The 22,643-nt window shown below is 60.8% G+C and overlaps 11 protein-coding genes across 11 annotated transcripts; 7 read left to right on the top strand and 4 right to left on the bottom strand.

Moving 5' to 3' along the window:
- The first annotated feature begins 2,829 nt into the window (after nucleotides 1-2,829).
- LOC120349577 (3-keto-L-gulonate-6-phosphate decarboxylase SgbH-like) lies at nucleotides 2,830-3,234 on the top strand. The gene has a single exon (XM_039419972.1). It carries the CDS (start codon nucleotides 2,830-2,832, stop codon nucleotides 3,232-3,234), a length of 405 nt encoding a protein of 134 aa, XP_039275906.1.
- Nucleotides 3,235-3,522: 288 nt separating this feature from the next.
- On the top strand, nucleotides 3,523-3,906 carry LOC120349574 (putative L-ribulose-5-phosphate 3-epimerase SgbU). Its single transcript, XM_039419963.1, has one exon. It carries the CDS (start codon nucleotides 3,523-3,525, stop codon nucleotides 3,904-3,906), a length of 384 nt encoding a protein of 127 aa, XP_039275897.1.
- Nucleotides 3,907-3,994: 88 nt separating this feature from the next.
- On the top strand, nucleotides 3,995-4,518 carry LOC120349568 (L-ribulose-5-phosphate 4-epimerase SgbE-like). Its single transcript, XM_039419955.1, has 2 exons — nucleotides 3,995-4,073; nucleotides 4,142-4,518. The coding sequence occupies exons 1-2, from the start codon at nucleotides 3,995-3,997 to the stop codon at nucleotides 4,516-4,518; spliced, it is 456 nt and encodes a 151-aa protein (XP_039275889.1).
- Nucleotides 4,519-5,115: 597 nt separating this feature from the next.
- Nucleotides 5,116-5,670, top strand: LOC120349565 (dual-specificity RNA pseudouridine synthase RluA-like). The gene has a single exon (XM_039419949.1). The coding sequence runs from the start codon at nucleotides 5,116-5,118 to the stop codon at nucleotides 5,668-5,670; it is 555 nt and encodes a 184-aa protein (XP_039275883.1).
- A 1-nt stretch (nucleotide 5,671) lies between these two features.
- Nucleotides 5,672-6,079, bottom strand: LOC120349564 (uncharacterized protein YaiL-like). Its single transcript, XM_039419937.1, has 2 exons — nucleotides 6,040-6,079; nucleotides 5,672-5,964 (listed from the first exon to the last, which is right to left on the bottom strand). Exons 1-2 carry the CDS (start codon nucleotides 6,077-6,079, stop codon nucleotides 5,672-5,674), a joined length of 333 nt encoding a protein of 110 aa, XP_039275871.1.
- A 5,747-nt stretch (nucleotides 6,080-11,826) lies between these two features.
- On the bottom strand, nucleotides 11,827-12,874 carry LOC120349562 (fructose-bisphosphate aldolase class 2-like; the record flags this gene model as incomplete). Its single annotated transcript, XM_039419926.1, is given in 8 exon segments — nucleotides 11,827-11,981; nucleotides 11,984-12,076; nucleotides 12,079-12,166; nucleotides 12,168-12,211; nucleotides 12,214-12,231; nucleotides 12,234-12,645; nucleotides 12,648-12,811; nucleotides 12,814-12,874. Coding segments are annotated over 8 exon segments (1,035 nt in total), but the record flags the coding sequence as incomplete, so codon positions are not given.
- A 163-nt stretch (nucleotides 12,875-13,037) lies between these two features.
- On the bottom strand, nucleotides 13,038-13,763 carry LOC120349859 (phosphoglycerate kinase-like). The gene has a single exon (XM_039421091.1). The coding sequence runs from the start codon at nucleotides 13,761-13,763 to the stop codon at nucleotides 13,038-13,040; it is 726 nt and encodes a 241-aa protein (XP_039277025.1).
- Nucleotides 13,764-15,612: 1,849 nt separating this feature from the next.
- Nucleotides 15,613-16,489, bottom strand: LOC120349560 (HTH-type transcriptional regulator DmlR-like). Its single transcript, XM_039419923.1, has 2 exons — nucleotides 16,078-16,489; nucleotides 15,613-16,019 (listed from the first exon to the last, which is right to left on the bottom strand). The coding sequence occupies exons 1-2, from the start codon at nucleotides 16,487-16,489 to the stop codon at nucleotides 15,613-15,615; spliced, it is 819 nt and encodes a 272-aa protein (XP_039275857.1).
- Nucleotides 16,490-16,600: 111 nt separating this feature from the next.
- On the top strand, nucleotides 16,601-17,674 carry LOC120349557 (D-malate dehydrogenase [decarboxylating]-like). The gene is given in 11 exon segments (XM_039419915.1): nucleotides 16,601-16,631; nucleotides 16,634-16,686; nucleotides 16,688-16,799; nucleotides 16,802-16,879; nucleotides 16,882-16,935; nucleotides 16,938-16,967; nucleotides 16,970-17,140; nucleotides 17,143-17,289; nucleotides 17,292-17,441; nucleotides 17,444-17,507; nucleotides 17,509-17,674. Coding segments are annotated over 11 exon segments (1,056 nt in total).
- Nucleotides 17,675-19,660: 1,986 nt separating this feature from the next.
- On the top strand, nucleotides 19,661-20,776 carry LOC120349551 (carnitine monooxygenase oxygenase subunit-like). Its single transcript, XM_039419910.1, is given in 8 exon segments — nucleotides 19,661-19,921; nucleotides 19,923-20,197; nucleotides 20,199-20,338; nucleotides 20,341-20,478; nucleotides 20,481-20,529; nucleotides 20,531-20,584; nucleotides 20,586-20,607; nucleotides 20,609-20,776. Coding segments are annotated over 8 exon segments (1,107 nt in total).
- On the top strand, nucleotides 20,776-22,258 carry LOC120349549 (glutarate-semialdehyde dehydrogenase-like). The gene is given in 4 exon segments (XM_039419904.1): nucleotides 20,776-20,785; nucleotides 20,859-20,959; nucleotides 20,961-21,579; nucleotides 21,582-22,258. Coding segments are annotated over 4 exon segments (1,407 nt in total).
- Nucleotides 22,259-22,643: the final 385 nt, after the last annotated feature.

The following is a 22,643-nucleotide window of genomic DNA, read 5'->3' as shown; positions in this document are numbered from 1 at the left end:
GGCATCTTCTTCATCGGTTACCTGTTTCTGCAGGTGCCCGCGGCAAGCTGGCGGTATACGGCAACGGCAAAAATTCATCGGCTGGTCACTGTTGGCCTGGGCGGTGATCTCGGTACTGACCGGCCTGGTCACCAACCAGTACCAGTGCTGTTCTTCGCTTCGCCCTTGGCGTTTCCGAAGGCGGCATGCTGCCGTGGTGCTGACCATGATCAGCACTGGTTCCCGGATAAGGAGCGCGGCCGCGCCAACGCCATCGTCATCATGTTCGTACCGATCGCCGGCATTCTCACCGCCCCTGTCGGGTTGGATTATCACCGCCTGGGACTGGCGCATGCTGTTCCTGGTGGAGGGCGCTCTGTCGCTGGTAGTCATGGCGCTGTGGTATTTCACCATCAGCAACCGGCCCCAAGAGGCAAATGGATCTCGCAGGCGGAAAAAGAGTATCTGGTGAAGACCCTGCACGACGAACAGCTGCTGATCAAAGGAAAAACGGTGCGCAACGCCTCGCTGCGCCGGGTGCTGGGCGACCGGATCATGTGGCAGCTGATCCTGGTGAATTTCTTCTACCAGACCGGTATCTACGGCTACACCCTGTGGCTGCCGACCATTTTGAAAGGGCTGACCCACGGCGATATGGAGCAAGTGGGCCTGCTGGCTATCTTGCCCTATATCGGCGGCCATCTTCGGCATGCTGATCATCTCCACCCTCTCCGATCGCACCGGCAAGCGCAAAGTCTTCGTCGCCCTGCCGCTGGCCTGCTTTGCCGCCTGCATGGCGCTGTCGGTGCTGCTGAAGGATCACGTCTGGTGGTCTTACGCTGCACTGGTCGGCTGCGGCGTGTTTATTCAGGCGGCGGCCGGGGTGTTCTGGACCATCCCGCCCAAATTGTTCAACGCCGAAGTGGCCGGCGGCGCGCGCGGCGTGATCAATGCGCTGGGCAACCTCGGCGGCTTTTGCGGCCCGTATATGGTCGGCGTCCTGATCAGCCTGTTCAGCAAGGATGTCGGCGTCTACAGCCTGGCGGCCTCGTTGGCGATCGCCTCCGTGCTGGCGTTGATGCTGCCCAATAAATGCGACCACAGCGCGAGGAGCGAATGATGGAATATTGGCTGGGCTCGACTGCGGCGGTACCTTCATCAAGGCGGGTTTATACGACCGCAGGGGCCATGAACACGGCGTTGGCGCGGCGCAGCCAATCTGGCGATCGTCGCGCCGCAGCCCGGCTGGCCGACGCGATATGGCGTCGCTGTGGCGCACCGCCGCCGACGTGATCCGTGAAGTGCTGTCCGCCAGCGGCGTCGCCGCCGGCGCCATCCAGGCCATCGGCATCTCGGCGCAGGGTAAGGGGCTTTTCTGCTGGATAAGCAGGGGCGCCGCTGGGCAACGCCATGCTCTCTTTCCGATCAGCGCGCCGCTGGCGCTGGTGCAGGAATGGCAACGGCAGGGCGTGCCGCAGGCGCTGTATCCGCAAACGCGCCAACGCTGTGGACCGGGCACCCGGTCTCGCTGCTGCGCTGGCTGAAGCGGCATCACCGGAACGTTACGCCCGCATCGGCAGCGTGCTGATGGCGCACGACTACCTGCGCTATTGCCTGACCGGCGAGCTGGCCTGCGAAGAAACCAATATCTCCGAATCCAACCTGTATCAGATGCGCAGCGGACGCTATGACCCGGCGCTGGCGCAGCTGCTGGGTATCGGCGACTCATGCCCGCCCTGCCGACGATTGTCGGTTCGGCCGAGATCGCCGGGCGAGTCGCGGCAAACGCCGCGGCCATCACCGGCCTGCAAACCGGCACCCCGGTGGTCGGCGGGTTGTTCGAGTGGTGTCCACCGCGCTGTGCGCCGGCCTGCAGGACGAAACCCGACTCAATGCGGTGGATGGAACCTGGTCGGTCACCAGCGGCACACCGACGACCATCGTCGAGGGTTTCGATCATCCCTTTGTCTATGGCCGCCACGCCGAAAGCGGCCAATACATCGTGCACGAAGCCAGCCCACGTCCGCCGCCACCTGGAAGGTTCTGTCACCAATGGGGGCTGCAGGACTACGACCAGCTTAACCGGGGGGTCGCCGCCCTGCCGAAAGCCGCCGGCGATCTGCTGTTCGCCCCTTTCTGTATGGCTCCAACGCCGGCCTGGGGCTGAGCGCCAGCTTCTACGGCCTGCAGGCCTTCCACCAGCGCGAGCACTGGTGCAGGCGATCTATGAAGGCGTGGTGTTCTGCCACATGACGCACCTTAACCGCATGCGCCGGCGCTTCCCTGAGGTGCAGGCGCTGCGCGTGACCGGCGGCCCCGCCAAAATCCCTCCCCTGGATGCAAATGTTCGCCGACGTCAGCGGCCTGCCGGTTGAGCTGCCGCAGGTGGAAGAAACCGGCTGTCTGGGCGCGGCGATGGCGGCCATGGTCGGCAGCGGCGTCTTCAACGATTTCACCGCCGCCCAGCACGGCTGGCGCCGCGTATCGAGCCGGCTGCTGGCCTGATGCGGCCGCCGCCGAAGCTTACGACACAAACACCAACGTTATCAGGCGCTGATTGCTGCATTGCAACATCTGCCGCCCGCCAACAAGGAGGCCCCATGAGCACGAAAACCGCGCTGCAGCTGGCGATCGAATCAAACCCGTTTGGATACGGCGCTGCGCACCGCCGAGACCCTCAGCCCCCATGTGGACTCATCGAGGCCGGCCATTTTGTGCATCAGCGCCGGCATTCAGGCGGTTTAGCGCGCTGCGCGAGCGCTGTCCGCAGCACACGCTGGTGGCCGATCTCAAAGTGGCCGACGCGGGGCGACGCTGGCCGAGCAGGCCTTCGGCCAGGGCGCGGACTGGATGACCGTGATCTGCGCCGCGCCGTTGGCCACCATGGCCAGCGCGCGGGAGGTCGCCGAGCGTCACGGCGGTGAAATCCAGATCGAACTGTTCGGCCGCTGGACATTGGAGGATGCGCGGCAATGGCGCGGCCTCGGCATTCGCCAGGCGATCTATCACCGCGGCCGCGACGCGCAGGCCAGCGGGCAAACCTGGGGCCGGCAGGATCTGGATCGGATGAAGGCGCTGTCCGATCTGGGCATCGCGCTGTCGGTGACCGGCGGCATTACGCCCGCCGACTGCCGCTGTTTAAAGAGATCGCCGTCACCGCCTTTATCGCCGGCCGCGCGCTGGCCGAGGGGCGGCGATCCGCCGGCGGCCGCCAGGCAGTTCCGCACCGCCATCGATGACATCTGGAGATCGTGATATGCGTCAGCACCCGTTGGGAATTTACGAGAAAGCGCTGCCGAAACACCTGAGCTGGCCCGAACGCCTGGCGCTGGCCAAGGCCTGCGGCTTCGACTTCGTCGAAATGTCGGTGGACGAAAGCGATGAACGTCTGGCGCGCCTGAGCTGGAACAAGGCGCAACGCCTGGCGCTGGTGGACGCCATGCTGGAAACCGGTATCCGCATTCCGTCGATGTGCCTCTCCGGCCACCGACGCTTTCCGTTTGGCAGCCACGATCCGGCGCTGGACAGCGCGCCTTCGACGTGATGGAACAGGCCATTCAGCTGGCCAAAGACGTCGGTATCCGCACCATTCAGCTGGCCGGCTACGACGTGTATTACGAAGAGCAGGACGAGGGGACACTGGCGCGCTTTAGCGAAGGCATGCAGTGGGCGGTAGACCGTGCCGCCGCCGCCCAGGTGATGCTGGCAGTGGAAATTATGGACACCGCCTTTATGAACTCGATCGGTAAGTGGAAAGCCTGGGATGCCCTGCTGGCTCGCCGTGGTTCACGGTTTATCCGGACGTCGGCAACTCAGCGCCTGGGGCATGACGTGCCGCGCGAGCTGGAGCTGGGCATCGATCGCATCGCCGCATTCACCTCAAAGACACCTACCCGTCACCGCCACTTCGCCGGGGCAATTCCGTGACGTGCCGTTTGGCGAAGGCTGCGTCGACTTCGTCGAGGTGTTTCGCACGCTGCAGCGCCTCAATTACCGCGGCGCATTCCTGATTGAGATGTGGACAGAAAAAGCCGAGGAGCCGGTGGCCGAGATCGTTCAGGCCCGCCGCTGGATCGAACAGAATGCAACAGGGGGCATGACATGCTGACTCAGTTTAAAACAACAGGTGCTGGAGGCCAATCTCGATCTGCCGCGCCATAAGCTGGTGACCTTTACCTGGGGCACCGTCAGCGCGGTGGATCGCGAACGCGGCCTGGTGGTGATCAGCCTCAGGCGTTGAATACGAGCAATGTCCGCGGAGGATATGGTGGGGTCGATCTGGCCAGCGGCCGCACCGTCGAGGGGGCAAAAAAACCGTCGTCGGACACCGCCACCCATCTGGCGCTGTACCGCGAATTTGCCGATATCGGCGGCATCGTCCACACCCATTCGCGCCACGCCACCATCTGGGCGCAGGCGGGCTGGACATCCCCGCCTGGGACCACCCACGCCGACTATTTTTATGGCGCGATCCCCTGCACTCGCATGATGACCCAGGATGAAATTGAGCACGATTACGAACTGGAACCGGCAAGGTGATTATCGAACCTTCCGCCAGCGCGATATCAATCCCAACGCTATCCCGGCGGTACTGGTCAATGCCACGGCCCCTTCGCCTGGGGCAAGACGCCCACAACGCGGTGCATAATGCGGTGGTGCTGGAAGAAATTGCCTACATGTGCATTTTCTCGCGCCAGCTGACGCGGTCATTCACAGCATGCAGCGCGAGCTGTTGGACAAACCTACCTGCGCAAACACGGCAAAACGCCTACTACGGGCAGTAGAGCGCCGGGGACTTAACCGTGGCCCACGATGCTTTGCCGTATCGGGTGCAACGGGCATGAGGCGCAGTGTAGCGAAAACCGCATTCGCTCATCGACGCGAATTCGCTATCATCCGCCCCCCCTCCAGCCGGCCGCCCGATGTCTACGATCACCGATACCTTTATCGCCCCGCCATGCCATGACCAAATAGAGATCCTCTATCGGACGATCATCTGCGCTGATCAATAGCCGGCCGGGCTGCTCAGCCTGTCGGGCAAGAATCCGCAGAATCTCGATTCGGTACCCATCGGCTGGTACAGATCTTCCCCGGCTGCGCCTGGTGCACCGCCTGGATTTCGGCACGTCCGGGTTGATGGTGGTGGCCCGCAACAAGGCCGCCAACGCCGCGCTCTGCCGGCAGTTCAGCGAGCGCCCCGTCAGCAAAGTGTACAACGCGCTGCTCTGCGGCCATCTGGCGGATAACGAAGGGGTCATAGACGCGGCAATCGCCAAAGATCCGGCGCTGTTCCCGCTGATGTCAATTTGCGCCCTCCACGGCAAACCCGCCCGCTCCCGCTATCGGGTGTCCGAGCGTTTTTATCGTGAAGCGGAGGGCGGGATCTCGCTGCCGCTGACGCGGGTGCAGCTCACCCCAGAGACTGGGCGCACCCACCAGCTGCGTATTCACAGTCGGCAGTTGGGCCCCTATTTTAGGTTGCGATCTGTATGGCGGGCGTCTGCTGCCGGGTACCGAACCAGACGCCGCGGCTGTGTGCTGCACGCCAGCGAGCTGGACTTGTGCACCCCGTCAGTGGAGAGCGGATCTCGCCGCTCGTCACGCCGCGCCGTTCTGAACGCGGTTACCAACATCAAATCGTCAGGCACTTTGAAGTCGGCGTACGGATCGTCTTCATCCTGCTCTTCCTGACTCAGCGCGCTGTGCAGCACAATGCTGCCGCATCGCGCTGCGCGATTTTATCGGCGACGCTCGCAGGGATAATCGCATATTCACACTCTTCGCGGTTCTCGACCACCAAGCGGGCAATGGCGAGACGGCCATGGATCAGCTGGGTCTGCGTCGCCTTATCCACCAGGATTTTCTTGATCAGGTTACCGTCGGTGAAGTTGAAACCGATATCGCCTTTGCCAGGACGATGCGGGTCATCTCGATCAGCTGCTTCACCTGCGCCTGTATTCTTGGACAGCGCGGCCTGCTTTTTTGCTGTTCGCTCAGCTGCTTATCGCGCTCAAGCTGTGCTTTTTTGTTCTCTTCCACCGCCTCTCTGGCCTCACGGGCCTGAACGCGTGATTTTTAGCCGTTCTTTGGCATTTGCCATTTTCTTGCTGGTAACAAGCCCGCTTTGAGCATCTGCTCTTGTAAGGTGAGTTTGTCATGTTGTGTCTGAAGCCGTGGGGTCATGGGGGGATTATACCTGTAATTTTTCAGGCTGCACAGGTTGCCGACCCGGTACGTTGGCGGTTTTGCGCCGCAGGGCAACGGCGGCAAACCGGCCCGAACGCCAGATCATGAATACCGCTCATGTAGTAATGAAATTAAGTCTCTTTCACTCCCATCGGGACTCTGGCAAAAATAGACCTCATTAACGACAGACAATATGAATCGGCTGAATAAAAAAGGAAAAAACAACCCATTGAAAAAAATGGAAAATCCAGCCTTCATATCATATAACCGGATGCTATAAGACGATGAATAGAGACTTTGCCTTTACGATTAAGAGCAGTTCTTTCGATGAAGATTATAACCCTTCTGAAAAGTACGCGTATCACCACCAACTTCGCCAATTTGGCCAGAGGGGAAAACCGCCGGGAGAACTGCGCAACACGCTGGTGATGATAACAATCGCTTCAATTCGTTGGCGCATTGGGATAACCCCAAGGCCGACCGCTATTCGTTGAGCTTGAAATCATTTCGGTTGAGATGCGCGTTGAAGATCAGGGGGCCAGCTTCCCGGTGATTGAAATCCTGAAAACCAACATCATTGATAAAAAAAAAACGCAAAAGCGTCTGAGGGCATCGTCGGGAATAACTTCTCGTCTACGTGCGCGATTACGACTTTAGCGTCTTGCTGCCGGCGCACAATAAAAACACGGCGGAATTCAACATTCGGATGATTTCGGCGATTTGCACGGCAATATCTTTAAGCACTTCGTCAATTTCAAACGCATACCATGAGAATTTCAGCAAACCGCCGGTGATCTGCCTCAGCGTGTCCAGCAAAGACACCTATCATCGACGGGCAATCAAATCCGGTGTTGGGCGACGATATCGGCAAGACGGCGCTCGCTGACCGACCGTATTTTAAAAAATGGGCCTGCAGGTGCGCTACTTCATGCCGAAAAATAGCGTTGCGCCCTGGCGTTTTATTCCCCGGGGATTTGCTGAGCGATTACACCGATCTGGAAATGATCGGCACCATCAGCACGATGGAGACCTTCCAGAAAATCGAATCGACCTGAATTTACAATGCCAACTCGGCGGCGGGGCAATGCTATCAGCCAAGCCTGAATAACCAGGATCATTCATAACCAGATTGTTTACGATCGCGAAGAGCGTAGCCAGTTAGCGATTGAGCAGGGGAAATTTACGGAAGAGCAATTTATCAAGCCCTACAGCCCATTCTTGAGCAATGGTCTGCTCACTACGCGCTTTGATTCACTCAAATACAGGTCATCTATTATGAAAATATGCTCCCTACGTCGACCGCCGGCAGCTTGCCTAAACCTTCTGGCTGGCCCAACCGGAAAACCCTGTGGTCGCCCTGGAAATTGCAGAATGAAGAATAATCGAGGGAAACAGGACGCTCTGCGTTTGTCGCTGGCTGAACAACAACAGGCCGGCATCGATATCGTCAGCGATGGCGAGCAAACGCGCCAGCACTCGTCACGACGTTCATTGAGCACCTCAGCGGCGTCGACTTCGAGAAACGCGAAGTGGTTAAAATTCGCAATCGCTATGAGGCGAGCGTGCCAACCGTCGTGGTGCGGTGGCGCGCCAAAAGCCCGTTTTCGTTGAAGACGCCAAATTTTTACGCCAGCTGACCAAGCAGCCGATTAAATGGGCCTGCCGGGGCCGATGACCATGATCGACACGCTCTATGACAATCACTATAAAAGCCGCGAAAAATTGGCCTGGGAATCGCCAAGATCCTCATAAGGAAGCAAAGAGCTCGAGGCGCCGGTGTCGACATATTCAGTTTGATGAGCCCGCTTTAACGGTGTTCTTTGACGAGGTGAATGACTGGGGAATCGCCGCCCTGGAAAGGGCCGTTGAGGGGCTTAAGTGTGAAACGGCACGGTACAGATCTGCTATGGATACGGCATTAAGGCCAACACCGACTGGAAAAAAGACCGGGGCTCTGAGTGGCGGCAATACGAAGAGGCGTTCCCCAAGCTGCAAACGTTACTATCGATATTATCTCGCTGGAGTTGCCATAAACTCGCACGTGCCGATGGATCTGCTTGAACTGATTCGCGGTAAGAAAGTGATGGTCGGCGCCATTGATGTGGCGAATCATACCATTGAGACGCCGGAAGAAGTAGCCGCTACGCTGCGCAAAGCGCTGCAGTTTGTCGATGCCGACAAGCTCTACCGTCGACCAACTGCGGCATGGCTCCCCTGCCTCGCCAGGTCGCAGCGGCAAGCTGAATGCCTTGAGTGCGGGTGCCGAGATCGTGCGCCGGGAACTGCTGGCCAAATAACCTTGCCAAACGCCCACCGCAGGTACCTCCTGCGGGCGCGATATCATCGCCTCCCTCTCCCCGCAACGCCCCCCTCTGGTGTATACTCGGGTTTCTACGCGATGCCAGCCACAGCGGCCTGAACGGCCCCTCAGCCAGCCCACACCAGCTTAATAAACAGTGGAACCCTCATGAGCCCAGATACCGCTCGCATCAGCGAAATCATCGATCGCGCCAGGATCTCGCCTTATCAAATCTCATCCTTACCCTGTGTTTCCTGATCGCCCTGCTGGACGGCTCGATACCGCCATCATCGGCTATATCGCCCGGCGCTGCGTGAAGAGTGGGGCCTACAGCCCTCGCAGCTCTCTCCCGCCTTCGGCGCGGGGCTGTTCGGCCTGCTGATCGGCAGCCTGCTGTTCGGGCCGATCGCCGACGCCATCGGCCGCAAAACGCGTGCTGCTCGTCGCGGTGCTGGTGTTGGCGGCTGCACCCTGGCTTCGGCCTATACGCAATCGATCGAATCCCTGACCTTGCTGCGCTTCATCACCGGCATTGGCCTCGGGGCGCGATACCGACCTGCATCACCCTCAGCTCGGAGTACTCACGGCGCGCCGCCGCATGCTGATGGTCACCCTGAGCTGGAGCGGCTTTACCGCCGGATGGCCCTGGGGCGGCCTGCTGGCCGGCAGATCATTCCGGCGTTCGGCTGGCGCGGCGTGCTGCGGTCGGCGGCATTGCGCCATTGGCGCTGCTGCCGCTGCTGGCCTGGCAGATGCCCGAGTCGGTACGCTTTATGGCTGCCAACGCCAAACATGCCGATCGGCTGCGCGGGTGGTCGAGCGTATCACCGGCCGGCGTTGGACGGGGATCACCATCGTCGATGACGAACGCCGGCGCAGGCCAAGTCGCCGATCTCGCACCTGGTTATCGAAGGGCGCGCCGTGCGCACCCTGCTGCTGTGGGTGGCGTTCTTCTGCTCGCTGTTCGTGTCTACTGCTTACCAGCTGGCTGCCGACGATCCTCAAAGACGCCGGTTACGATATCGCCCACGCCTCGCGCATCGGGGCGATGGTGCCGCTCGGCGGCACCTGGGCGCCATCCTGATGGCGCTGCTGATGGACCGGGTCGGGCCCTACCGCGTGCTGGCCGTCTCCTACTGGGCGCCGCGCTGGTGATCGGCGCGACCGGGTATCTGATGGGCGACGTCTACACGCTGGCCGCCGTCGTGTTCCTGATTGGCTTCGGCGTGGCCGGTGCGCAAAACGGCCTGAACCTGGTCTCTGCCACCCTTTACCCGAACCGCAGCACGCGTGACCGGTGTCAGCTGGGCCATGGCCAACGGCCGCTTCGGTTCGATCGTCGGCTCGATGCTCGGCGCCTGGATGATGACCGCCGCCGGATCCGCGGAAGTGTTCTTCCTCTGCTGCGCTGCGGCGCTGCTGGGCGCGGCCGCCATCTTCCTGCTCTATCGCCTCAGCCTGCACCGTCGCGCACCGCTCGCCAAGCCGGTCGCCGGCGCCTGAACTCGCGGAAAAGAAAAGGCCGAGGCGCCTTCGATGGCGTCTCGGCTGCAATAAAAAAGGGGCCAAGGCCCCCTTCTCTGTTATTCCGCCTTGGCGGAAGCGTCTTCGGTGCGATACAGGTGCACGTCATCTGCGGGAACGGAATGCCGATGTTATGGGCATCCAGCGCGCGCTTGAAGTTTTCCATCAGATCGAAGTACACGTTCCAGTATTCCGCGTTGGTGGTCCAGGAACGGGTGACGAAGTCAGGGAGGACGGCGCCATCTCGTTCAGACGCACGGTCACGCCTTTGGCGTGCATGATGCGCTTGTCGGCGGCGATCACATCGCCCAACACCTTCTTCACCACGTCGATATCGGCGTGTAGGCCACGCCTACCACGATATCCACGCGGCGCTTCGGTTCACGGGAGTAGTTAATGATGTTGCCGGCGATGATTTACCGTTCGGCACCACGATGGTTTTGTTGTCGGAAGTCCGCAGGGTGGTGGAGAAAATCTGCACCTGATCGACGGTACCGGCCACGCCACCCAGATCGACATATTCACCCACGCGCAGCGGGCGGAAGATCACCAGCAGCACGCCGCAGCGAAGTGGACAGCGACCCTTGCAGCGCCAGGCCGACGGCCCAACCGGCGCACACCAGCACGGCGATCACCGAGGTGGTCTGCACGCCAACGCGCCCCAGCACCGCGATGAAGGTGAACGCCAGCACGCCGTAGCGCACGATCGCCGACAGGAAGTCTGCCACCGTGCGTCGATGCCGCGCAGCTTCATCACGCGGTTCAGCGCATTGCCGACCACGCGGGCCACGATCGAACCGATGATCAGGATACGATGGCGGCGACGATATTCACCGCGTACTGGATCAACAGATCCTGGTTCTCACCAACCAGTCGCCGGCACCGTTGATGCCGTCTACTACATTCAAATCTTTCATTCGTGTCGTCCTAACTCAGTCCCTAACGGGAGAAACTCGCAAAATACACTGGCCTCGGCGGCCAGTAGAAACCACCGCCTAAGGGTAACCAACATTAAAGGCTCATGCCAACCGTCAGCGTTAAAAATAGCCGAAACCGCCCGCCGCTTCTTCTATGCTGAGAACAGCGCGTTGGCCATTTCACACGCAAGGGATCCGTTAATCATGCACATTCGCTCTTCGCTCAAACACTATTGGCAAGTGCGGCCCAGGCTGCTGTTTTCCGTCGGCGCAGGCTGCTGTGCTTCTGCTGCTGCCCGCCCAACTTTCGCTGCTGCAGCGCCTGATGATCGGCTGGAATACGCTGGCCTGGCTCTACCTGCTGTTTCTCGGCGGCTGATGCTGATCAGCCGCCGCAGCACTTCGCCAGATCGCCCGGCGGCAGGATGAAAGCGCCAGTATGGTGCTGACGCTGGTCAGCCTCGGTTGCCTGGTCAGTTTACTCGCGATCCTTTTGAACTGAGCAGCGCCAAACAGGTGGCCGGCTCTCTGAAGACGCTGCATTTGCTGCTGACCGGTGCCACGCTGGTGGTCTCCTGGCTGCTGCTGCCGACCGCCTTCACCATGCACTATGCCCACCAGTTTTATCGCCAGGTTGCACAGCAGGATCCTTTGCCGCTGCTGTTCCCCGGCAACCTCACCGAGCGACCTATCTGGATTTCGCCTACTTCTCCTTCACCATTGCGGTGGCGTCGCAAACCGCCGATGTGGCGGTCGGAGCAGCGGAGGTGCGTAAGGTCACCCTGCTGCAGTCGGTGATCTCCTTCGCGTTCAACATGCTGATCTGGGCCTGTCTATCAACGTCGGCGCCGGCCTGCTGGGCTGAAAACGAAAAAGGCTCCCCGCAGGGAGCCTTTTGCATCGTGCAACAGGTGCCGAAGATTACAGAACGTCTACCGCGTTCAGATCTTTGAAGGCCTGCTCCAGACGCGTCACCATGCTGGTCTGCGCTGCGCGCAGCCATACGCGTGGATCGTAGTATTTCTTGTTCGGCTGATCGGCGCCTTTCGGGTTGCCCAGCTGGCCCTGCAGGTAAGCTTCGTTCGCTTGTAGTACTGCAGGATGCCGTCCCAGGTCGCCCATTGGGTGTCGGTGTCGATGTTCATCTTGATCACGCCGTAAACCACAGACTCTTGATCTCTGCGTCGGTAGAACCGGAACCGCCGTGGAACACGAAGTTCAGGCTGTTGTGCGGCAGGTTGAATTCTTGGACACGTAGTCCTGAGATCACGCAGGATGGTCGGGGTCAGCTTGACGTTGCCTGGCTGTACACGCCGTGCACGTTACGAAGGAGGCAGCGATAGTGAAGCGCGGGCTAATGGCGTTCAGTTTTTCGTACGCGTAAGCCACGTCTTCCGGCTGGGTGTACAGAGCGGATGCGTCCATATGGCTGTTGTCCACGCCATCTTCTTCACCACCGGTGCAGCCCAGTTCGATTTCCAGCGTCATGCCGATTTTGGCCATGCGCTTCAGGTAGGCGCTGCAGATCTCGATGTTTTCTTCCAGAGATTCTTCAGACAGATCGATCATGTGGGAAGAGAACAGCGGTTTGCCGGTAGCGGCGAAGTGCTTCTCGCCGGCGTCCAGCAGGCCGTCCAGCCATGGCAGCAGTTTCTTCGCGCAGTGGTCGGTGTGCAGGATCACCGGCACGCCGTAGTGTTCAGCCATCTGGTGAACGTGGTGTGCGCCAGAGATGGCGCCAGAATCGCTGCGCCCTGAGGCACATCGGTCTTCACGCCTTTGCCGGCGATGAACGCGGCGCCGCCGTTGGAGAACTGAACGATGACCGGCGCGCGCACTTTAGCCGCGGCTTCCAGCACTGCGTTGATGGAGTCGGTACCCACGCAGTTTACCGCTGGCAGCGCAAGTTGTTCTCTTTAGCAACTGCGAAGACTTTCTGAACGTCATCACCCGTGATGACACCCGGTTTTACGAAATCAAAATTTTAGACATGTTACTTTGTCCTGTTTCGTCGGCCGTAGATGGATGTAAATCGATGTTTTCACGCCGCGCAGCATTAGCCGCGCGGTATAAAACAAAGGCGGCTTTCGCCTCCCGTTGTCTGAATTACTGCTTAGCGCGCTCTTCCAGCATCACGACTGCAGGCAGCGGTTTCCCTTCAACGAATTCCAGGAATGCGCCACCGCCGGTGGAGATGTAGGAAATTTGTCAGCGATACCGAACAGATCGATGGCTGCCAGAGTGTCGCCGCCGCCAGCGATAGAGAAAGCGTCGCTATCGGCGATCGCGCGGGCGACAATTTCGGTGCCCTTACGGAAGTTAGGGAACTCGAATACGCCAACCGGGCCATTCCACAGAATGGTCTTGGCGTTCTTCAGGATAACGGCCAGACGCTCGGCAGAGACGTCGCCCATATCCAGAATTTGCTCGTTGTCCTGGATCTCGTTGGCCTGCTTCACGGTCGCGGTCGCAGTTTCGGAGAACTCGGTCGCGACGCGCACGTCGGTCGGAACCGGGATGTCGCAGGTTTCCAGCAGTTTCTGCGCGTTCGGGATCAGATCAGGTTCGTACAGGGACTGGCCCACGTTGTTGCCCTGCGCCGCCACGAAGGTGTTGGCGATGCCGCCGCCGACGATCAGCTGATCGGCGATTTTGGACAGGGAATCCAGCACGGTCAGTTTGGTGGACACTTTAGAACCGCCCACGATGGCGACCATCGGACGGGCAGGGTTGCCCAGGGCCTTGCCCAGCGCTTCCAGCTCGGCGGACAGCAGCGGGCCGGCACAGGCGACAGGCGCAAACTTGCCCACGCCGTGGGTGGAAGCCTGCGCGCGGTGCGCGGTACCGAAGGCATCCATCACGTACACGTCGCACAGCGCCGCGTATTTCTTGGACAGGGTTTCGTCGTCTTTCTTCTCGCCTTGTTGAAACGGACGTTTTCCAGCACCACCAGTTCGCCTTCGGCGACGTCGACGCCATCCAGATAATCCTTCGCCAGACGTACTGGGGATTTCAGGTGATCTTTCAGGTAGGTGACCACAGGCAGCAGGGAGAATTCTTCGTTGTACTCGCCTTCGGTAGGACGACCCAGGTGGGAGGTCACCATCACGCGGGCGCCTTGCTTCAGCGCAGCTTCGATAGTCGGCAGGGAAGCGCGGATACGCGCGTCGGAAGTCACTTTACCGTCTTTTACCGGCACGTTCAGATCGGAGCGGATCAGTACGCGTTTACCGCCAGATCCAGATCGGTCATCTTAATACAGACATGGTGAACCCTCTTTATTGAATCTCTATAAAATTGCTGAGCAGCGCGCCTGTCACGCCGGCGCCGCCGTACTAGAAACCGCTGGCGGCCATTGCCCGTGTGGTATCCAACATCCGATTGGCAAAGCCCCATTCATTGTCGCACCAGACCAAGGTCTTTATCAGGTGCTGCCCGCTGACCCGGGTCTGCGTACCGTCGACGATAGCGCTGTGCGGGTCATGGTTAAAATCGATCGAGACCAATGGTAATTCCGTGTAGTCAACTATACCACGAAATGACTCCCGTGCGGCCTTTTGCAACAGCTGGTTGACCTCCGCCACCTTCACCGCGGCGCTCACGCTGACGCTAAGATCGATAGCCGTCACGTTGATGGTCGGCACGCGCACCGAGATAGCCTCGAAGCGATCGCAAAACTGCGGGAAGATACGGGTGATGCCCGCGGCCAACTTGGTGTCGACCGGAATGATCGACTGGCTCGCCGCACGGGTGCGCCGCAAATCCGCGTGATACGCGTCGATCACCGGCTGATCGTCATCGCCGAGTGAATGGTGGTCACGGTGCCGGATTCGATGCTGTAGGCGTCGTCCAGCAGCTTGATCACCGGAATAATGCAGTTGGTGGTGCACGAGGCGTTGGACACGATGCGATGTTCCGCCAACAGCGTCTGATGGTTGACGCCGAACACGATGGTAGCGTCCAGATCGTTGCCGCCCGGATGGGCGAACAGCACTTTCTTCGCCCCCGCCGCCAGATGGGCTTCGCATCCGCCCGGCTGCCGTACACGCCGCTGCAATCCAGCACCACGTCGACGCCCAGCTCGCCCCAGGGCAACTGCTCCACCGCCGGCTGGTGCAACAGGCGAATCGCGTCGTCCCCGACGCTCAGCGTGTCGCACTCTTGCCGCACATCCCAGGCGAAGCGACCGTGGCTGGAATCGTACTTCAGCAGATGGGCCATGCCTCGGCATTCGCCAGCTCGTTGATCGCCACCACGGAGATTTCCGCCCGTCGTCCCGATTCGTACAGTGCGCGCAATACGCTGCGGCCGATGCGGCCAAAGCCGTTTATCGCTATGCGGATGGTCATGCTGCTCCTGAAAAAGGGCGTCCCGCCGGGCTGACTCACCGGCGCCGGCCGGCGCTGACTGGTTGTCTCACTAACCCGCATAGAGTAGTGGATCGCACCGCCCGCTGTGAATCGCCGCGTTTGCATTATTCCCGCGCTTCAGCGGCTTTTCGCCGCCGTCACATCGGCATTTCTGTCGAAGAGTGCTTCAACTGAAACGCTTCAGCTGAGCATAAACCAAAGTTTGGCAAAAGGAACAGGTGCAACAGTTCCACAAGTAACGGAGGGGAGTTTTACGAGCATAAGATGATCTGGCGCCCATTTTTGGCCTCAAGGCCGCGGCGAATTTTCACTCGCCGCCCCCGTTTCGCCGTAGTGCTCACGGAAATAGTCGCGCAAAAATTCGACCGTCACCGCACTTTCGCCGACGTTGCCAGCCGGAAACGTACACCGCCCAGATGTTGGCCGGCTGAAAATACTCCGGCAGAATGTGCACCAACCTGCCGCTGTCGATGTTCTCTTTCACGTCCCAGGCGGAACGCAGCGCAACGCCCTGCCCGTCCAGGCACCACTGGTGCACGATTTCACCGTGGTTCGACGCCAGCGCCCCCGTCACCTTCACCGTCTCTTCGCCGCCTGGCCCCTGCAACCGCCACAGCCCGAACGGGTGATCGCGCTCCTTGATCACCAGGCAAGCGCGGCCGCCAGCTCCGCCACGCTTTTCGGCACGCCGTGGCGCTGCAGATACGCCGGCGAAGCGCACAGGATGCGCTGGTTGTCCGCCAGCTTGCGCGCGATCAGATTAGGGGCGATATCGTCGCCGATGCGGATATCCAGATCGAACCCTTCGCTGACCAGATCCACCAACCGATCGGACACGTCAAGCCGCAGCTCCAGCTGCGGATACTCCCGCGCCAGCGCCGACAGCGCCGGGGCCACGAAGCGCCGGCCGAAGCCGAAGCTGTGACTACGCGCAGCATGCCCTGCGGCGCCTGACGCACCTCGGACAGTTCGTCCATCATCTGATCGACATCGTTGAGAATGCGCTGCGCCCATTCGTAGATGCGCTCGCCGTCCTCGGTGATCGCCACCCGCCGCGTGGTGCGGTGCAGCAGCGACACGTCCAGCGCCTTTTCCAGCAACGCGATGCGTTTGCTGATAAAGGCCGGCGACACGCCCAGCTCTTCGGCGGCGGCGGCAAACCCGGCGCGGCGCGCCACCAGCACGAACACCCGCAGGTCACTCAGGATCGGCATATTTTCATGATTCGTGTTTTATGTTTCACCGTTTTCGAGATTGATTAACAGTTAGTCAATTATAGGATAACAGTGTTGTCAATCTCCCCTACCTACAAATGAGACCTCTGTATGAGCAAAACTTCAAAGATTGCCGCTATCCCCGGGACGGTATCGGGCGGGAAGTGTTGCCGGAAGGCATACGGGTATTGCAGGCGCGCGGCGGCGCGCTGGGATCTGTCGCTGGAATTCAACACCTTCGAGTGGGCCAGCTGCGACTACTACCAGCACCACGGCCAGATGATGCCTGACGATTGGTTTGAGCAGCTCAAGGCTTCGACGCCATCTATTTCGGCGCCGTCGGCTGGCCGGATACGGTGCCCGATCACATTTCGCTGTGGGGTTCGCTGCTGAATTCCGCCGCGACTTCGAGCAGTACGTCAACCTGCGCCCGGTGCGGCTGTTTCCCGCGTGCCCTGCCCGCTGGCGAACAAGCAGCCGGCGACATCGATTTCTACGTGGTGCGCGAAAATACCGAAGGGGAATACTCTTCGCTCGGCGGGCGGATGTTCGAAGGCACCGAACGCGAGATGGTGATCCAGGAATCGGTCTTCACCCGTCAGGGCGTGGACCGCATTCTGAAATACGCCTTCGAGCTGGCGCAGCAGCGCCCCGCAAACGCCTGACCGCCGCCACCAAGTCCAACGGCATGGCCATCAGCATGCCGTACTGGGATGAGCGCGTGGCGGAGATGGCGCGCCAGTACCCTGATATCGGCTGGGACAAACCAGCACATCGATATCTGTGCGCGCGCTTCGTGCTGACCCCGAACGCTTCGATGTGGTGGTGGCCTCCAACCTGTTCGGCGATATTTTGTCGGATCTCGGCCCGGCCTGCACCGGCACCATCGGCATTGCGCCGTCGGCCAACCTGAACCCGGAGCGCAACTTCCCGTCGCTGTTCGAACCGGTACACGCTCGGCGCCGGACTTTTCGGCAAGAATATCCAACCCGATCGCCATGATCTGGAGCGGCGCGAGATGCTGGATTCCTCGGCGACGGCGATGCCCGTTACCGCCAGGCGCACGACGGCATCCTGCAGGCGATCGAGCGCATCATCGCCGACGGGCCGCGTACGCCGGACATGCGCGGCGATGCCTCCACCCAGCAAGTTGGCCAGGCGATCGCCGCCCTGCTGCAACGCTAAGCATCACCGTTTTTCCTGCGCAGGGCGCCCTTTCGCGCCCTGCTTTGCCACGTCCGTTTTTCCGCTTCGATCGCCGCCGCAAATCCGCTGAAAACCACCGCAGAAAGCACGCCAATACCCCGGCCAAGATCACAACAAATTGTTTACATACTGTGTTTTATCCTTTTACAGATGCCCCAATTGTGGCCCTCCTGTAATTTGTGCACCTCGAAAATGTTAATGAAGAGTAAATATTCTCGGCGGCGTTTTGCCGGGGCGTTTGCTCCTCGCGGTGTAACAAAACAAAGGGTTCAAACCAATAAGGCCCGGGCGCACCCTACGCTTCGCGCACCGGCCCACCCCGATAACAGGAGTTCACTCCCATGCAGAGCACCCCTAAAAAGGATGTCACGCTCATCGCCATCAGCTTGTGCAGTATTGCGCTGATCGCCATTTGCCTGATGCTCTTTCCGGCTCAATCCGCGCTTATCGCCAACACCATTTTCAACGGCGTCACCCGGCTGTTCGGTTCAACCATTCAAATCTGTGCTGATCGCCCTGCTGGTGGTGCTGTATCTGGCGTTGAGCAAATACGGCAACATCCGCCTCGGCGAAGGCAAACCGCAATACTCCACGCTGGCCTGGCTGTTCATGTTCATCTGCGCCGGCCTCGGCTCGTCCACCCTGTATTGGGGGGTAATGGAGTGGGCGTATTACTACCAGACGCCAGGGCTGAACATCGCGCCGCGCACCCGAAGGCGCTGGAATACAGCATCAGCTACTCCTTCTTCCACTGGGGCCTGAGCCTTGGGCAACCTATGCCCTCGCCTCGCTGATCATGGCCTACCACTTCCACGTGCGTAAGAACAAAGGCTCAGCCTGTCGGGGATCATTTCCGCCATCACCGGCGTGCGCGCCAACGGCCCGATCGGGCGGATGGTGGATCTGATTTTCCTGGTCGCCACCGTCGGCGCCCTCACAATTTCGCTGGTGCTGACCGCCTCCACCTTACTCGCGGGCTGACGGCGCTGACCGGCATCCCCGACAATTTCGTGGTGCAGGCGACGGTGATCCTGCTGGCGGCGGTGATTTTCTGCCTCAGCTCCTACATCGGCATCGACGGTGGCATGCAGCGCCTGAGCAAAATGGTCGGCTGGGGCGCTTTCGTCTTCGCCGGGTTGGTGCTGCTGGTCGGCCCCACCGAGTTCACCATCAACAACACCATCAACGCCATCGGCCTGACGGCGCAAAACTTCCTGCAGATGAGTCTGTTCACCGATCCGATGGGCGACGGCAGCTTCAGCCGCAGCTGGACGGTGTTCTACTGGCTCGGGTATCTCTTACACCCCGGGCGTGGCGATGTTCGTCACCCGCGTCTCGCGCGGCCGCAAGATTAAAGAGGTTATCTGGGCGCTGTTGCTCGGCAGCACCCTCGGCTGCTGGTTCTTCTTCGGCTCGCTGGAAAGCTACGCCATGCACAAGTTCATCAGCGGGCAGCTCAACGTGCCGATATCCTCAGCACCCAGGGCGGCGAACCGCCGTGCAGATGCTGCTGACGGCGCTGCCGCTCGGCAAGCTGTTCCTGGCTGCCTATCTGTTCATCATGATCATTTCCTGGCCTCGCACATGGACGCGGTGGCCTACACCATGGCCGCCACCAGCACCCGCAACCTGCAGGAGGGGCAAGATCCCAGCCCAATGCTGCGCCTGTTCTGGTGCGTGGTGATCACCCTGATCCCGCTGTCGATCCTGTTCACCGGCGCCTCGCTGGACACCATGAAAACCACGGTGATCCTGACCGCGCTGCCGTTCCTGCTGGTGCTGCTGGTGAAACCTACGGCTTCGCCCGCTGGCTGAAGCAGGCTACGCGGCCATTCCGGCTCACCTGATCGAAAGCAGCGCGCCGGCGCTGCCCGAGGCGCCGCCGGCCGCCCGAACTCTCCGCTCCATCGTCGTATCAACCGCGCCCTATGGCGAAATGACAATAAGAAAAGAGGAGGTTAACTTATGAGCACTCTGATCCCTGAATTTACCTTACCGAAAGATTTCTGCGCCGACGCCCGCGAGGCTACACCATTCCGCCCGGTTCTATACCCACCAGGCGGCGTTCGAGCACGAAAAGAGCAGGTGTTCGCCACCAGCTGGATTTGCGTGGCGCACCGCAGCGAGCTCGCCGAACCGAACGACTACATCACCCGCGAGATCATCGGTGAAAACATTCTGGTGGTGCGTGGCCGCGACAAAGTGCTGCGCGCCTTTAACAACGTCCTGCCCGCACCGCGGCCACCAGCTGCTGGCGGGCGACGGCCGGGCGAAAAACGTCATCACCTGCCCTTATCACGCCTGGGCGTTCAAGCTGGACGGCGAACTGGCGCACGCGCGCAACTGCGAAAACGTGCAGAACTTCGATAAGGAAAACTCGCACCTGATGCCGGTGCGGGTCGAAGAGTACGCCGGGTTTATTTACGTCAATCTGGACTCGCAGGCCGGCACGGTGGAAGACCAGCTGCGGGCCTCGGCGCCAAAGTGCGCGAAGCCTGCCACAGGTCGACGATCTCAAGCTGGCGGCGCGCTTCGTCACCCGTACCCCGGCCAACTGGAAGAACATCGTCGACAACTATCTCGAGTGCTACCACTGCGGCCCGGCGCACCCCGGCTTCGCCGACTCGGTGCAGGTCGACCGCTACTGCACACCCTGCACGGCAACTGGACGCTGCAGTTCGGCTACGCCCGCCCTTCCGAGCAGTCGTTCAAGTTTGAAGAGGGAAAAGAAGCCAGCTTCCACGGCATTTGGCTGTGGCCGTGCACCATGTTCAACATGCCGCCGCTGAAGGCATGATGACGGTGATCTATGAATTCCCGGTCGATGCAGAAACCCCTGCAGCACTACGACATCTACTTCACCAACGCCGATTTGAGCGACGAGCCTCAAACTGATCGACTGGTACCGCGACCGTGTTCCGCCCGGAAGATTTGCGGCTGGTGGAGAGCGTGCAAAAAGGCCTCAAATCGCGCGGCTATCGCGGCCAGGGGCGTATCATGGCCGACGGCGCCGGCAGCGGCGTCAGCGAACACGGCATCGCCCACTTCCACAACCTGCTGGCGCAGGTTTATCAACCCTGATGCGACGGGGCCCACGGGCCCCCTCCCCCTGACTTGTGAGGTTCTTGTGAATATTTCCGATCGGGCGCTATTCCGCCAACAGGCCTACATCAACGGCAATGGCGCGATGCCGACAACCAGGAAACCCTGCCGGTGAGCGATCCCGCCACCGGCCAACTCATCGGCAGCTGCCCAACATGGCGACGGCCGAAACCCAGCGGGCGATCGACGCCGCCAGCAGGCGCTGGAAGGCTGGCGCGCGCTGCCGGCACAGCAACGCGCCCAGCTGCTGCGCCGCTGGTTCGAACTGATGCTGGAACACCAGCAGGATCTGGCCAGCCTGATGACGCTGGAGCAAGGCAAGCCGCTGGCGGAGTCGCTGGGCGAGATCCGCTACGCCGCCTCCTTTATCGAATGGTTCGCCGAACAGGCCAAGCGCACCAATGGCGACATCATTCCCTCGCCGAGCGGCGATAAACGCCTGATGGTGCTGAAACAGGGCATCGGCGTGTGCGCGGCGATCACGCCCTGGAACTTCCCGGCGGCGATGATCACCCGCAAGGCCGCGCCGGCGCTGGCGGCCGGCTGCACGCTGGTGGTCAAACCCGCCAACGAAACCCCTTACTCGGCGCTGGCGATGGCAGAGCTGGCCGAGCGCGCCGGCATTCCCGCCGGGGTGTCAACGTGGTGACCGGCAACTCGCAGGCGATCGGCGCCGAGCTGACCGCCACCCGCAGTGCGTAAGCTGAGCTTTACCGGCTCCACGCCGGTGGGCAGGCTGCTGATGCGCCAGAGCTCGGACACCATCAAGAAAGTGTCGCTGGAGCTGGCGGCAACGCGCCGTTCATCGTGTTTGACGATGCGGACATCGATGCCGCAGTGGAAGGCGCGCTGATCGCCAAATACCGCAACGCCGGGCAGACCTGCTTTTGTGTCAATCGGTTCTACGTGCAGCGCGGCGTTTACCCACAGTTGCCGAGAAGTTTGTCGCCCGCGTGGCGGCGCTACAGGTCGGCAACGGCTTCGAACCGGCGTACAGATCGCCCGCTGATCAACCGCAAGGCGCGCGACAAGGTGCTGGAGCTGCTCCATGACGCGCTGAGCAAAGGCGCTCAGGTGCTGACCGGCGCCACGCCGCACGCGCTGGGCGGCAATTCTTCACGCCGAGGTGCTGGGCGACGTGCAGCCCGCTCGCTGCTGCTGGAAGAAGAGATCTTCGGCCCGGTCGCGCCGCTGGTGGTGTTCGATGACGAAGCCGAGGCGATCCGCCAGGCCAACGACACCATTTACGGCTTGGCCGCCTACTTCTACACCCGCGATGCGGCGCGCATCTGGCGCGTTTCGGAGCGGCTGGAGTACGGCATGGTCGGCATCAATACCGGCCTTATCTCCAACGAGGTAGCCCCGTTCGGCGGGGTGAAGCAGTCGGGTCTGGGGCGTGAAGGCTCCGAATACGGCATCGAAGACTATCTGGAGCTCAAATACCTGTGCCAGGCGGTATAACTTTTTCATGCGCGGGGACGCCGCGCTTTTGGAGCCAATGATGACCAGCTATCAGATGCTTGATGTTTCGCGTCGCCGACATCGAACCCGTCACCGCACAGGTCAGCGCGCTTACCCTGGCGGATCCGCAAGCCGGCCGCTGCCCGCCTTCAGCGGCGGCAGCCACATCATCGTGCAAATGCAGGACGGCGAGCAGCGTTACAGCAAAGCCTATTCGCTGCTGAGCTCACCGTTCGAGCTCGACCGTTACCAGATCGCCGTGCGCCGTGAGTCCCCTTCCAAAGGCGTTCCGACTTCATGCACGATCGGCTGGCGATCGGCGATACGCTGACCATCAGCACCCCCAATAACCTGTTCGCGCTGGCGCCAGAGGCGCAGCATCACG

This window comes from Nilaparvata lugens, chromosome 1 (genome assembly GCF_014356525.2).
Source record: "Nilaparvata lugens isolate BPH chromosome 1, ASM1435652v1, whole genome shotgun sequence".
Classification (NCBI taxonomy): domain Eukaryota; kingdom Metazoa; phylum Arthropoda; class Insecta; order Hemiptera; family Delphacidae; genus Nilaparvata; species Nilaparvata lugens.
Note: the sequence above shows the minus strand (reverse complement) of the source record. Positions and strands in the feature narration are given on the sequence as shown.

Bases quoted from the DNA above. Each gene is read 5' to 3' on its own strand.
- LOC120349577 (XM_039419972.1), top strand. From the start codon at position 2,830: ATGACCGTGATCTGCGCCGCGCCGTTGGCCACCATGGCCAGCGCGCGG.
- LOC120349574 (XM_039419963.1), top strand. From the start codon at position 3,523: ATGGAACAGGCCATTCAGCTGGCCAAAGACGTCGGTATCCGCACCATT.
- LOC120349568 (XM_039419955.1), top strand. From the start codon at position 3,995: ATGTGGACAGAAAAAGCCGAGGAGCCGGTGGCCGAGATCGTTCAGGCC. The intron at 4,074-4,141 runs GCATGACATGCT...CCGCGCCATAAG, and splicing joins CGAACAGAATGCAACAGGGG to CTGGTGACCTTTACCTGGGG.
- LOC120349565 (XM_039419949.1), top strand. From the start codon at position 5,116: ATGGTGGTGGCCCGCAACAAGGCCGCCAACGCCGCGCTCTGCCGGCAG.
- LOC120349564 (XM_039419937.1), bottom strand. From the start codon at position 6,079: ATGGCAAATGCCAAAGAACGGCTAAAAATCACGCGTTCAG. The intron at 5,965-6,039 runs GCCCGTGAGGCC...CTGAGCGAACAG, and splicing joins GCTAAAAATCACGCGTTCAG to CAAAAAAGCAGGCCGCGCTG.
- LOC120349859 (XM_039421091.1), bottom strand. From the start codon at position 13,763: ATGGATGCCTTCGGTACCGCGCACCGCGCGCAGGCTTCCACCCACGGC.
- LOC120349560 (XM_039419923.1), bottom strand. From the start codon at position 16,489: ATGCCGATCCTGAGTGACCTGCGGGTGTTCGTGCTGGTGGCGCGCCGC. The intron at 16,020-16,077 runs GTTCGATCTGGA...ATCGCGCGCAAG, and splicing joins GTGGATCTGGTCAGCGAAGG to CTGGCGGACAACCAGCGCAT.